This window comes from Epinephelus moara, chromosome 5 (assembly GCF_006386435.1).
Source record: "Epinephelus moara isolate mb chromosome 5, YSFRI_EMoa_1.0, whole genome shotgun sequence".
In the NCBI taxonomy this organism is placed as follows: Eukaryota; Metazoa; Chordata; class Actinopteri; order Perciformes; family Serranidae; genus Epinephelus; species Epinephelus moara.
The window spans coordinates 28,223,346-28,237,636 of NC_065510.1; the positions used below are offsets into that span (position 1 = coordinate 28,223,346).

At 41.4% G+C, this 14,291-nt stretch overlaps 1 protein-coding gene across 1 annotated transcript; it reads right to left on the minus strand.

Moving 5' to 3' along the window:
• Window positions 1-4,140: 4,140 nt before the first annotated feature.
• Window positions 4,141-7,838, minus strand: krt98 (keratin 98). Its single transcript, XM_050045450.1, has 7 exons — window positions 7,428-7,838; window positions 6,639-6,721; window positions 6,357-6,513; window positions 5,574-5,735; window positions 5,304-5,429; window positions 4,548-4,768; window positions 4,141-4,396 (listed from the first exon to the last, which is right to left on the minus strand). Exons 1-7 carry the CDS (start codon window positions 7,764-7,766, stop codon window positions 4,360-4,362), a joined length of 1,125 nt encoding a protein of 374 aa, XP_049901407.1. The 5' UTR covers window positions 7,767-7,838; the 3' UTR covers window positions 4,141-4,359.
• Window positions 7,839-14,291: the final 6,453 nt, after the last annotated feature.

Sequence of the window (14,291 nt, forward strand, 5' to 3'; positions counted from 1 at the left end):
CCATTGTGTCCTGTTTGACTTATTTGTGTCTTAATTTCAAATGATGTCTTGAAAGTGGTCTGGTTTTGAAATGAACCAAAGGTCTTATATAATGACATATTTCATCTTCATCCTGACAAGAGCTACTTTAGGTATTTGGTAGGTCTGAGATCATTCTTACAGATAACCTATGTGTTTAAAACCTGCTGAATGAAATAATAAAAGCTTGAGGCTGTAGCCACATTATGTCCTTGATGTAAGAGGGTAGACATTGAGGCTGTGAATATAAATTTGCTTGATATGCATCTTGAGGCTAGTTGGTAAAATCACAGCAAAGAGTAATAATGCTCTCTTCTCTCCTCAACAATTTCCTCTGAGATACCAGTGAGTTCAGGACTTAAGGCCCCAGAGGCTACACAGTGTTCAGCAATATAGCAGTACAGTCATACAGCTTTAAGGCAGAACATGTGTTCACAAGCATGCATGCTTCAGTAAATGAAGATTTTAAACCATTTGAAAACACATTTTTAGGCGTGCAACTATACCTACAATGTGGCACTGTAGTCTAAATGCCTCACAACAAATGAGTCCTGGGTTTCTGGCTTCCTCCAGCAGTCCTTTCAAACTTTTCGATGTGAGCATGAATTCCACTCTCTGGTTGTTAGACTGGATTGGCAACTTGTCAAGGGTATTTGCTCTACTTTCACTCAATGCATGCTGGGATAGGTCCCAGCCTTTCATTACACTGATTAAAGCTGCATCAGCCAATGTCTGGCCACTACGGGGCAGAGCATGTATGTATTTTATGCAATTAAACTAATAGTAACCTTATGCTGAAATTCAGTAAAACTCTACCCTGTTTGCACTTTGATGAGTCCCCTCAAATGTTTTACTGACATTTCTTTCGCAATACTTATCTATGGGGGAAATGTTCTTTGAATACCAAGGGATGTTCAGTTGCACTACCGCAGTTGGCCACTGAGACAAAAAGGCAGGAAGGCTGACTTGCCACACCTTATTAAGCTGTCTTAGTATTGTGTGCCCATGAGACTGAGGCATTATTGTAGTACTTGAGATCATTCTTGGTCTTGAGACCACATTTTGAAGTTTTCGGTGTAGTCTTGGAATCGACTGCATTTTTGTCTTGGTTTCAAGACCGTTTAAGACCACAGCTGCGGGGATATCACTAAATTCCCTGTGCACAGTCAAATTTACCATCACTGTGACTACCTGCTTCAAATGTAATCAATAAATTGACCCATATCTGATTCAAAATCTGTGCTACTCTTTACAGCTATCATCCCTCCCCACCCTCCTTCACATGCACTCCAAGAAAGTGAATGCAGGAGACATATAGACTGTACGACAGTGTGTACGCTGGGTCTCCACTTACCCCACTGTCAGTGTTGTGTGTAACGCGTTACAGTAACGTAACTACTTTTATTGGGTAAAAAGTAGTGTAACGCGTTACTACTGAAAATATGGTAACGGAACGTAGTTACTTTGTCAGTTGGGCACAACGTTACTTTTCCCGGGGACAGATTTGACGGTGACACTGCCTGTCTGCCTCAGCTGTGCACTAGGCAGGAACTGTGACAGTTGCCATGTCAACAGTACAGACAGGAGCGCCAAAATCGAGAATCGTATGAGGAATATGGAAGATACACACGCCTCCTCGGATTATTTTTACGGTTTGTCAACCGAAGACAAGTTAGCTTATTGTAATAAGCTAACAATTAGCAACGGAGTGAAGTTTCCTGACCCGTACTTAATGTCGGGTCAGTGGGTCACCGACCCAACGAAATGGCCTAAGCTACAGTGGCCGGACATTTTTTTATATCTTGTGGAGAAACCCAGCGTTTATACGCATGAAAAACTCAAGGCATATAAATCCCTTGATGTGTATAATTTTGTACTTTGCGGTCATGTCCAAGATATTGAATACCGGGATTTATCTGATGGTTTTTGTGCTCTACGGACCGAAGTACTGCCGAGCCAGCGACAAGGACACAAAACAGTAACGTTAACTAATGTACAAGACCTGGGCGATTCTGAACAAGTCGACCAACTATATACTGACAGCGAACTGCACTTGTATGGCTGGGTAAGTGTTGTTTAATGTAACGTTAACCTCGCTAGTCAGACCTCAGACATGGGCAACATACGACCCCGGAACCTCAAAGGAAATCAAAACGACCCCCAAAACATCAATAAAATGCAGCATTGTGTTAACAGAAAACAGAACAATCATAACCTGCCTACCTTCCTGGCGCTGTGTGAACGGCAGCCTGTTGCAGCAGCTCCTATTTTGTGTATTTTAAATTGCTGCTGTGACATTGAAATTTCCCCCCGAGGGGTTAATAAAGTACCTACCATACCATACCAGAAGAGAAAATGAATTAATTTATTCGTGCAGGTCTGTAGCTTACTGCAAAGTATGAGTCTGTTACACAAACACAGTCTCACAGTTACACACGTAATAACAGAACAGAAAATGATTTATTCATGAATATGACACTATTTGTTCAAAGATAGTGTCTGTGAATATTAATATTTTCCTCATTCAGTGATGCAGCAGGTCTGGCAAATAGGCTATTAGTAGTAGTAATCTGTCATGTAACAAATTCATGTAGCCTAGTTAACACAAATTAACTCTCACTCTTTAATCTTGATTTTATCACCAAAGTGGTAAATACCAGTGGGAAACGCGGATTTTTTCACATTTAGGAAATGAGATGGGGTTCTACCCAAAGTCAAGCACTAGGAAATGAGATGGGGTTCTACCCAAAGTCAAGCACCATAAAAGTAACGTAAAAGTAACGAGTAATGTAAAAAGTTACTTTTCACAGAGGGTAACTAAGTAAAGTAAGGGATTACTTTTTTTAAAGAAGTAACGAGTAACGAGCAAACACTACTTTTTAAAAGTAACTTCCCCAACACTGCCCACTGTATAGACGTGAAGCTGAAATAGATTATTTCCCATCCATACACCTGTCTAACCGATTGCGAGCAGCGCAACTGATTGGCTCAAACAGTCACTAATAATTAATAGCTAATTAAAACCAACCTTTTCAGAAAAACAGCTAGATAAAAAAAAAAATATGTTAAATGACAGAAACCATCTTTGGGAAAAATGTATTTGATGTGTACTTTTGAGTTTTTAGTTTGGCCCGTGTCCCATCCATTAACATGGAGGGGGGCTGACCTATACTGCAGCCAGCCACCAGGGGGCGACTGTGATGTTTCGGCTTCACCTTTGGGGAGCTGTTATGTCATGGTCAGTCTATGGTAAGGAGGAGAACAAAGGAGGAGGGAATGTGGATCTCTATGCTCAATTTGAGGAGTGCATGGTTTGCATATTCCACATTTTACCGTATATGTATCCTGCAGTGTGGAACTTGTTCTGGTCTGCTCTTGGTTTTGACTTAACCCCTTAGGGTCTTGGTCTTGACTCTAACACTTTGGTCTTGGTCATGACTGGGTCTCAGTTTAGGTGGTCTTGACTACAACACTGGGCAAAGATCTCTCAAATTATCAGGCATATTGTCCCAATACAGTAGTTGGCACAGCTGTTAGAGAAAAGAACATCATTATAATCCTATTGTTGCCTTAGCCACGGCATTAATGTAAGACCAATATCAATTGGCCTTTTAGCTCTGGTTTGGTCTCCACCAACCTTGGAGAAATGTTTGGGTCTTAAATGTTAGAATTTCTTAACCAGCTAGTGGCTAATCTTGTACTAGCACTGTACTGTTGTTGAGTTTTTTGTAAATTTGACTGCTATTTGGTGTTGGGTAATAGGTAACGTGTAGTGAATCTATATGGACATGTCTGCTACAAAAACACACAGCAAGTCATAGAACAATGAGCTAAACAAGCCTAAAAAATAGCCCCTTAAAGATGCAGAATAATAACTCTCTGTTGGTTTGTTACTATGAGTGATCCCAGTCTTACAACATATCTGATCCATTATTAAAGTAAACGTCTGGATTAAAGCAGCTTTAAGAACACATGAATGAGAAAGTCCAAGCTATCTGCAGCCATAGCCTGTCTGATACGTAGCCTACTGGACAAAAACATTCATTATATATCAGTGAGGGACAACAATAGAAATGTGGGATATTCTGGTCATTATAAAATAGAAAAAAACACACAAGAATATTTAATTCAACTGCATGATCTTTATTTATTTTTGCCTCCAATTCATGACTCAATCTCATCCACGTCCACATCAACGGTCTTGCTGCTCTCGACCACCCTTCCGTCCACAACTGTCTGCACCACTGTGATGACCTTTGTGACCACTGTGGAAAAGACACAACAATTGTGAACAAATCATCAAGCAAATCATCAAGCAGCACTTTATTGATAAAATGTGAATTATATGAATGTGAATAATTGCTTACCTTGTTTTGAACTGGAGATGGAGAGATAAAGAAAGAAGAAAACATTAGTCGAGAACATATCTACATTGTAATTAAACAGTTTTAACTGGAGTGAATATTTTTTCTCAACAATTTATAATTCCCCCGTCCAGTCTTTTTTTCCTCTCTGTCACCACATCTCACCTCTCATCCTCGCCATCCAGCAACCTCCTGTACTCTGCGATCTCCAGCTCCAGCCGGGTCTTCAGGTCGAGCAGCATGTCGTACTCCTGCTTGTTGCTGGCGATGTTGGCGTGGAGCTGAGACAGCTGAGCCTCCAGGCTTGTGACCATGTTCTGCAGGCCTGCTAGCTGTGCAGCGTAGCGCGATTGAGTTTCTGCCAGGGTGCCCTCCAGGGATGCTTTCTGTTGTTGGAGAGGAAAGTTGTTAAGTGAGTTAGCCGTCAATCATTAAAATTCAGACTTGATGCTGGTAAAAATTTGTTGGCTAAGTGTGTAACTAGCATCGTGTGGTTCTGCGTACTTTGGAATTACTCTTATTTGCTTTCTTGCCAAGAGTTGGACAAGAAATTGACACCACTAACATATCTACACGCTAAGTATGGAGCATGCAGCTAGTTTGCTTATAGCTTAGCATTAAGACTGTAATTGGGGACACAGCTGGCTCAGTGTGAAGGTAACAAAATCTGTCTACCAGCATCTTTAAAGCCAACAAATCACATTACACCATGTAAGTTTAGTGTCAGTGTAAAAGCGACACCTTGCAGACTCTAGTTACTGCCTTCAATCTCACAGCTAAGCTAAGCTAACCTGCTGCTGGATGAAACTTTGTATTTACTGACAGAAAGCTAATAAGCATTTCCTTAAACATCTGCAGTGTTGTTCCAATGTATAGTAGCATCATAGTGCACAATGTCACATCCGCTATATGTTGACATACCATGCTCAGATTGGACTGCAGGTCAATCTGTAGCCTCTGTAGCATGCTCTTCAAGTCCTTAATCTCTGACCGGGACGTCACCAGAGTTTCTGTGTGTGTGATCACTTCCTGCTCGACTGCTGCCATCTGGAAAGATCAGAGAAACAAACATGAATTGTTTTACCCAACAACTGTGGTAGATAACTCACATACTACTAAGATAAATAAGCTCAAGTTGACTCTTTAAAGGTTGTCGAGGTGTCTGTGTTTTGAGCAGCTGTAACTTCTCACCTTGTTCTGGTACCACATGTCAAGGTCCTTGCGGTTCTTGCCGATCACGCCCTCGTAGTGTTCCCTGATCTCGGACATAACCTGGTTGAGGTCTGTAGAGGGAGAAGCATCCACGGCCACGTTGACCTGGCCGCCCATCTGACTCCTCAGCAGAGCCAACTCCTGCAGAGGTCAAAGGTCAACACCTCAGTCAGCCGTGGTAATAACTTCAAATAATTCACATGTTTTTGTTTATTAAAACAAGAGTATCCGGTGTTAACTTTGTGTGTGTGTGTGTGTGTGTGTGTGAGGGAGAGAGAGAGACAAACAGTAGTAATGAGCTAATGGAAGAAGAGAATACAAGGAAGTTTGCAGAGGGAAGAGGGGCCACGTTGGGACAAAAGAAGAAGGCGGCAGACCTCTTTGTAAAAACATTAAACCAACATGGGACTTCCTCAGTATTATCAGAGGCAAGACAGAGGTCACTTGTGCAAACTCTGAGCAGCTCAGGCCACAATAGATGGCTATAAAAAATGGTGACAACTTTTCCTTACAGTGAATAGCTGCTTGTGTTTGGCAGCTGCTGAGAAGATGGATAATGATGAGTTTAATCAATCACCAGTGTGCTAACTCGCTTTCAGGATTTGTGCATACACAGAGAGGGTGTTGGCTTGTGTGCAGGAATGTTTCAAGGGTGGTGACGGATGTAAACTCATCAGTTTTGCTGCTTGCAAAACTGCCATCAACAAATCTTGGATTGGTTAAAATGGGTGCACTGCTGCTCCCTCATCTATACACACTCACCTCTTCATGATTCCTCTTGAGCATGATGAGCTCGTCCTTCAGGGACTCATACTGAGTCTCCAGATCCATTTTAGCCAGGTTCATCTCATCCAGCACCTTCTTCAGCCCGTTGATGTCTGCCTCCACAGTCATCCTCATGGCCAGCTCGTTCTCATACCTGATGAGGAGGATAGCACACAGGAGGTCAGAGAGGATTTAGTGGGTTCACGAGTTCACGCTTTGATGCGCACGTGAAGTTTCACTTGTGTGGCATTGTAGAGAAGGGCAGGGGAAAACACTCACTTCATCTTAAAGTCATCAGCAGCCAGTTTTGCGTTGTCAATGTCCAGGATTGTCTTGGCATTGAGCCTGGAGGCAATGCGAATCTGAGGAGAACAAAAACAGGGAAACAAGTCAAAAGGAGTACAATCAAGCTCATGATTCATACTGCTTTGCTTTACACAAGCAAATATAGGATTTTTGAGACCAACATTGAAACTGCTATCTGAGGCTTTAAAAAAATACTTACTCAGTATTCTGATTTATCTTTCGGTTGAAATTCAATTTCTACAAAGGGATCCATTAAAAATTTGGTTCTTATAGAGTTGGAATGTGACACAAAACTTAAATATTAAAATGTAAGTAAATAAAATTATATATGAAACATTTATTGTTGATTAAATCAAGAAGAAATACATATGCAGCCTTTGTAAAATCTATGTAATCTAAAAATTACTGGCTGATAATATGAACTTTTGACTACATCCGTTGGACTCCACTGTAAACCTACACTGCATGCTTTTGTTAAGACACTGAACACTGTTGGCAGGATGTGACGCACTGTTGGAATGAATCTGGTGTGAAAAATACTTCCGAACTGTTTTCTGTTTGTGTTATGTGCTTCCTGATCAGATAACCTACTTATACACTTTGCCGAGGATGGGCTTGTTGGCTCTCTAACTCAAATGTCAACTGTCAACTGCCCACATACTGCACATACCAACAGATTGCTACATCTTCCCAATGCACTTGCAGTGAAAGATGAAAAGAAAAAGATAACACAAAATCACACACACATCTCCTGTCTCTTACCTTGTCCTTCAGGTCGTCAATGATGGCGAGGTAGCTGGTGTAGTCGTGGCAGATGACGGTCCTACTCTGGTACCACTCTCTGATCTGTTTGTCCAGGCGGTCGTTCTCCTTCTCCAGGGTGCGCACCTTGTCCAGGTAGGAGGCCAGGCGGTCATTCAGATTCTGCATTGTGGCCTTCTCGTTGGCCCCGACGTGGAGGTCCAGGCCATCGGCCAGGTTGAAGCCCCCGGAGGATGAACCGTAGCTCTGCTGGGATGAGGAGATACGGGTGCCGCGGCCTCCTGCTCCACCGTAGACGCTCATGGTCCTCTGGCCGTAGGATCTGGTGCTGAGAGACATGCTGGAAGGTCTGAATCTGGCTCAGGTGGGATCACTGGAGATGATCTGCAGTTGAAAGCATCACTTTGGTCTCCTTGGTTATATAGCTGTCACAAGCTGCAAAGTGGGAAGGGCTAGCAGGGGTAGTTGAAAGGGAAGAATGCGGCTCACAGACTAACCCCCTACTCCTCCATGCAATCTCTTCATCAGCGTGGGTGTGGTGACTGGTGGGTAGGGTATCATCCACCTTACTTCAGGTTGAACCCGTGATTCCACATTTTATCGTTTCTCAATGGAAGGGCATTCCTCGAATACTGCTCTGTTCACTTTATCCGGAGTCTTGAACCACTGGCAGTTTGTAATTAGAGCCTTCCTTCTTTTGATGTCAGGTTTGGAGAGGCAGACACATATACATTCAAATAATGCATTCCTATAAAAGAAGCTGCTATGTGTAACTATCTTGTAAAATATTCATTCACAGCAGTGACAGAATTTGCACATACCAGCGACAATGTCACCTCAGTGAAACTTGGGGCCAAATGTTGGGGGCAAGGCACTTCTGAGATGGCCAAAGTTATTTTTGTCACATCAGTGTCTAGGCAAGATGTTGACTGTGACAAGATTGTGATGATTAAGATATAGACAATATAACTTCATTAATGAAGGTACTTATATTTTTATTCAAGTATTACAGAACCAACATCCAGCCAACATAGTCTTATAAGAAGGTACTTAAACTAACCACAAGGGCAAGAGAAAAGAAAGCAAGCAGGACACACTGTACTGCAGTGATACTCAACTTAAGGCCTGGGGGCCAAATATGGTCCATGATAAGGTGCTGGGTGTTTTTGTAAGTAACAATGAAAATAAATTGATTCACACTGGGATGTTTTTTGTACTTTAGTTGTGAATAAGGTGCCAAAAGCAGCAAAATAGAGCTAGTTTAAAAAAGAACGAGCTCTATTCAGAGGATCCCCCTGACCCCAGACCCTGAGCTAATCCCCAAATGTCCCTGATCCAAGAAACACCCCTTGTGTACACTTGACCTGACAAAGATGAGTGAGGACAGCAAACTTTGAAATGTCGAAAACAGGCAGTTCATATACTGTTAGTTAGTTAATGTTTGTTTAGTAAGTGGTTACTGGCTTCCTGTCATTTTGCAAAAGGGGCCCTCTGACAAAGCAGGTTGAGTACCCCTGCTGTTCTGCTTCAGTATGTGTCAAAACATATCAGCCATGAACTTAAATTAATCATACTGTGCTTTCATGCTGTGATGGTAATCCTTGGACAAAAACTGAGCAAAGTCAAACATATATGTTATGTTCAAACATGCTCTGCCATCTACACTTGTCATGTCAAACAGAAAAAGCTGAGCACAAAGATCGTGTTAGAATGAACAGCAGAATATTACAGTACCAACATCATCCTACTCACACCTATTCTTTGTAAATGCACTTAAAGCTGTTATTGGTAACATTTAGAAAAAATAGCTGTTTTCATATTTGCTGAAACTGTCACTATATCCACATAGCACTGAATAGATAATTCGATAAGAAAAAGCACATTCCACTACCTACTCTATTGCCTTTTGGTGCTTCTGATGGCCTACAGCATGTAAACGAAAACAATTAGAGCTGGGAGTCTCTAATGCAGCTGTCAATCATGTCAACCACTGCTTATGAACTGCAATCAAACTGTCAAACTAGGCAACGCTGGTTAAATATGAATCAAAAATTCAAAAGTTTGTCTGGCTGGTAGGTGCTTGGTGCTTTGGTCAAATATTTCCAACAGGGAGGCCAGGTCACAAACGTTCTCATTTTCCAGCTAAACAGTGCACTAAAACATGTTTCTGAAAATAGTAGGTGAGTCACTTGTGGTCCATTCAGATTGGGCCCGTGACCCAATTTTAGACCGCGACCCACCAGTTGGGAACCACTGGATTAAGCTACCTGGCAGAAGAAAAGTTGTTTGAATGAACCCTTCCTTTACCTGCAACATTAAAGAGCTGTGCTCAGTAATGCATCAATAATTATTATCTAGTAATGTAATATAGGCCATTCTGCACAGTTGGTACTTTTACTTTTGGGGCATAGGTACATTTGATGCTAATACGGTTGTACTTTTACTTAAGTAACATTTTGAATGCAGGACTTTTACGTGTAACAGAGTATTTTTACACTGAAGTATTGCTACTTTTACCTGAGTAAAAGATCTGAGCACTTCTTTCACCACTGCAGTTATCTGATTATTTGACTGCAGGATGAGACACTGAGATTGAATAGATAGAACAGGAAAATTACTTTTCTTTGTTCAGTTTGTTTCCTCTCTAATTATGTATGGACATACTGGATGAGTTACTGACACCAAACTTGTTTCTCTGGTGAAACTACACTCACCCGCTGTCACAGACCGTCATTTCATCTAGTGTAACATTGGAAATAATGTGAAAACAACCTGTAATAATCCCAAACAACTTCTTAAAGCCAACTTAGCAAAAATGTGCCAGAGGGTTGTATTGGGTTTAATTATAGCTGTAGCCTGCACATAAAAGAAGCACACCCCCATGTCAGTAAAAAATGATCACCTTCCTGTCTCTGTCATCAACATAGCCAACTGACTACCTCTATTGTCATTTCACAGCTCCTCAGTTGGTAGTCACACTGATAAGCAGGGTGAGGCCTGAGGAGGGGATGACGGACAGTTTGAACGCATCTGAAGAATTTCCCTCAGCCTGTTCCCTTAAACTTCATATGAGGTAAAAAACAACAACATAGAGGCACCTAACACATATTTCACTCCTGTGACAGATGTCAGGTAGCAAAAATTATTAGGTCCTAGATTTCTCAAATTTCAGACAGTGTTGTTTCTTAAGATTAACACCTAAAATACTAAGTTGTGATCACAAAGAGGCAAATCCAGTAGCAAAGATAAAATATTGAATTACTATCATTATTCATAGGAGCAAAAGTATTTTGGATGGGGAGAGGAGTCAAGTCAGATGCTCGTGACATGATGATGGCATGCAGGGGACGCATTTCCCTCAACATTTAGAACATGTGCATTTGTCCCCAACAATAAAAACATGAAAGTAGCAGAGGACTTTTTCTTTGACAAACTGCTAGAACGTGACTCGTAGACACAACAATGCCTCCAGTAAAGTAGATGATAGCGGCAGAATGCAACCTCACAGGCAATGGTTGCAATCTGCTGTTAAATGGAAAGAAGATGCAACTGTGCATGGTTCAAACAAGAAATTACTATGATATTTCCACCATGTCGAGGCAGAAAAGGAACAAATTAGTGCATAAAATATCACCAGAATGCAGAAAATGAAGTGTTTGTGGCTCAAAATGTATAAGAGAAGATCCCTAGACCACCTGCTTAATATGTGCTCCCACAAATGAGGAAAAAAACACATCACGTTACCAAGATGATGGTAACAAGATAGCGTCCCATCGGACACACCTTTTTTTCCACAGAAGACATTCTGACCTGTCCCAGGAGGTGAAACAAGGATGTAATCAATTAAGAATGGCGCCGTTCCATAAAGTGTTCCAGTAAGACAGCATACGCAATCCCAAGGATTAATGTTTCTTCTCACACCTCTGCTTTTCTTGCTATGACATGTCAAACTGTCTGCTGTCTGCTCAGGTCAACACAAGTTCAAGTTCGCCCAAGGCGAAGGTTTTTTTTTATTAACAACTGTTGCATTAATCTCATCTAAGCAATGTGTTTTTACTCTAGGATCTATACATTAAGTTAATTCTTTTGACTTATAATAAGTTTTACTGCTTTAACTTTCTTTTCCCAGAGCTTTGCGGGCCTAACCACTTTTCAACACTACGGTAAACATAGTGGCTTGTGAAACAACTTTCTCAATTTCACTTTAATCCTTTTAGACGTCTTCTTTCGCTCATTGTTGAAAAGATCTTTTGTTCTCTTAATCATGGGAGAAAAAAATGTCGCTCTGCCTGCCCTCTCAGTGCCACACTGATGTCTATGGTGCGTTTGCATTGCTTAGAGGTATTTCAGGTGTTGTAACACTCCTTTATGTACTCATGCTTGCGCAAACAGTGTTTGTGATGTGGCAACATTTTTCTGCTGACTGTTCATAAAAGTAACTGCATTTGGAGGCAAGTGTACACTTGAATCACAGAAAGTCAAAGACAAATGTTTTTAATGTGCAGGACAGAAACACAAAGTCAGACAGTAGCAGTACGAGAACATGAGGGTGTTACAGTGGGTGTAGAGGGACATACAGTGCCTGCAAGAAGTTTTCTTAACATTAAACTGAAGTGAATATGAAGAGGAGTAGTGTTCACACTTTTACAAATAGATAAATGAATAATATGTTAAGAGTAAATAATTAATTGTAATGCAAGACAAAGGGCTATAGCTGTGTTCCATATCACAAACTTTTTCTTTGTACTTTTAGCAGGTACTGCAGCTGCCCTTACAAAGTCTGTACTGTTGCATGCAGTGCGCACAAATTCAGGACATACTACTTAGGGCGCATTCACACCAGGATAGTCCAGGAGACTCGGTTCAATTGGACGGGGAATGCCGAAAAATTTCACACCTTCATTTGGTTCGGTTCACTTTCACACTGCACTTTTTAAAGCGGACCAAACCGTGTGGACAGTGTAACGCACTTACAACAGCTGCTCGTTTGGGGGCGGTATTGCCCGAAACGACCACTGACCAGGAAGAATAAAAGCATGAGGAAGAAGAAAACCCGGCTCATCGATTGGCCAGGACCGAAAACTTAAATCCATCCCCTTCAGCCGGTTTGGTCACCACGAAAACACAAAAATGCAATGCGTTCTATGTCACTTCCTCTATTTGGTTCACTTCCTCTCTTTGGTTCGCTGGATAGTCCGTTTGCTTTTCGCACTGTAAGTGAACCACACCAGGGTTCACTTGCAAGTGAACCGAGACCCCCAGTTTTCAAGCGGACCAGGGTTCGCTCGTTTGGTCTGCACCAGAGTTCGAATGAATGTTCACACCACTTCAAATGACCTGAACTATCCATGGAAGCGGACCAGGGTTCGTTTAAAGCCGACCAAATAGCGCCAATGTGAATGCGTCCTTAATCATGACATTGTGCCCTGAACTGTGACCCTCTTGTTCATATATCTGTAACTTTGGAAATAAAACAAAATGCCATTTGCCAAGCTCACCAGAGATGGAGGTCAACCCCGAGAGCTGCTGTTGTTTCTTTGTGATGTATGTATTTTTAACTTTTAAATTATAACTGCCTATGTTGTAGATTCTAACATATTAAAACACTTAAAACATTTAACTTATATAAAAGCATTTCTGTTTTATTTTCATAGTCATGAACTTTTGTTGTTGGTTATCTTTATCATTCATTATTTTGTTTCCATAAACAATTAACATTCCCATTATTACTATCCGATTGATCATCAGTGACTTTATTGGCTGTCATCTGTCAAAGCGGCTTCTATCAAGCTGTCTACAAGCTGTCATCCGTCACTGGGCTTCTGTCAGCGAGTTGTCAAGCGGTCGTCTGTCTGCGGCTCAGTCAGTGTGACGTTTCTTCCACTGTGCAAAGGATTGTGGGTCAGGAAAACATGCCAGAAAAGCATGCTGGCATGCATACCGCAAAATGTGACTGGATGCAGTAGGACGTCCTGGTATTTTTGGCATTCTGCATTTGAAATACTATGTATTTGGACATACTAAATCTTTTTCTGGCGTACTAAATGGGTATTAGAACACACAGTATGTACGTAGACAGTGAATGTGTAAGGTAATGTAATGTGTGATTGTAGCTGTTTACTCAATGAGATTGAGGTCAACAATCTCTTTTACAAGGGAGACCTGGCCAAAACAGCAGCACACAAAAAGTTACACCCAAACAACCGCACAATATGAACGTAAAAGATACACAGTAACATGTAGAAATATTAGAACACCTACACACAATGACAAGAACCCACCGACTCATTCATCCTTGTACTTATGAGAGGAGTAGTTCTATTATTGAATCAAACAAATAGGGTCTGATTTACCCTTAAGTGGTTAAAATCACTTTCCAGTGTTTAGAGATGCAGGTGAGCTAAAGGAGAAATGCCCCGAGATACATAATAATAAAAAAAGAAGTTACCCTCGGACCAATCCTGTAGCAACAACTCACCACCTCCCATCAGCTCTCCACGCCTACTTTATTTAACTTCCACCGCACCACAGCAGCAGGAAGAGAGAGCAAAGTGGACCCAAAAATATGTTACCAAGAACGAGAACATGAACATTAACGAGAACTTGAACAACTACATGGTTTTTCTGCTCACTCCATCCGTCTAGATTCCTCCGGTCACCCACTCAGGTGTATCCTGCAGCAGTTTACCATCATGTGTGTGCATGCATGCATGTGCAGCTGTGTGCACTGTCTAGCCACATACTTTGTGTGTGTCCGTGTGTTCAGCAGAGAAAAAATGTGAGCCGGCTTTTCTGTGGGAACATTCAGTTAAACGACTTTTAACCTGTTGACGGTTAAAACTATTATTGTTGCATCAGTCAGTC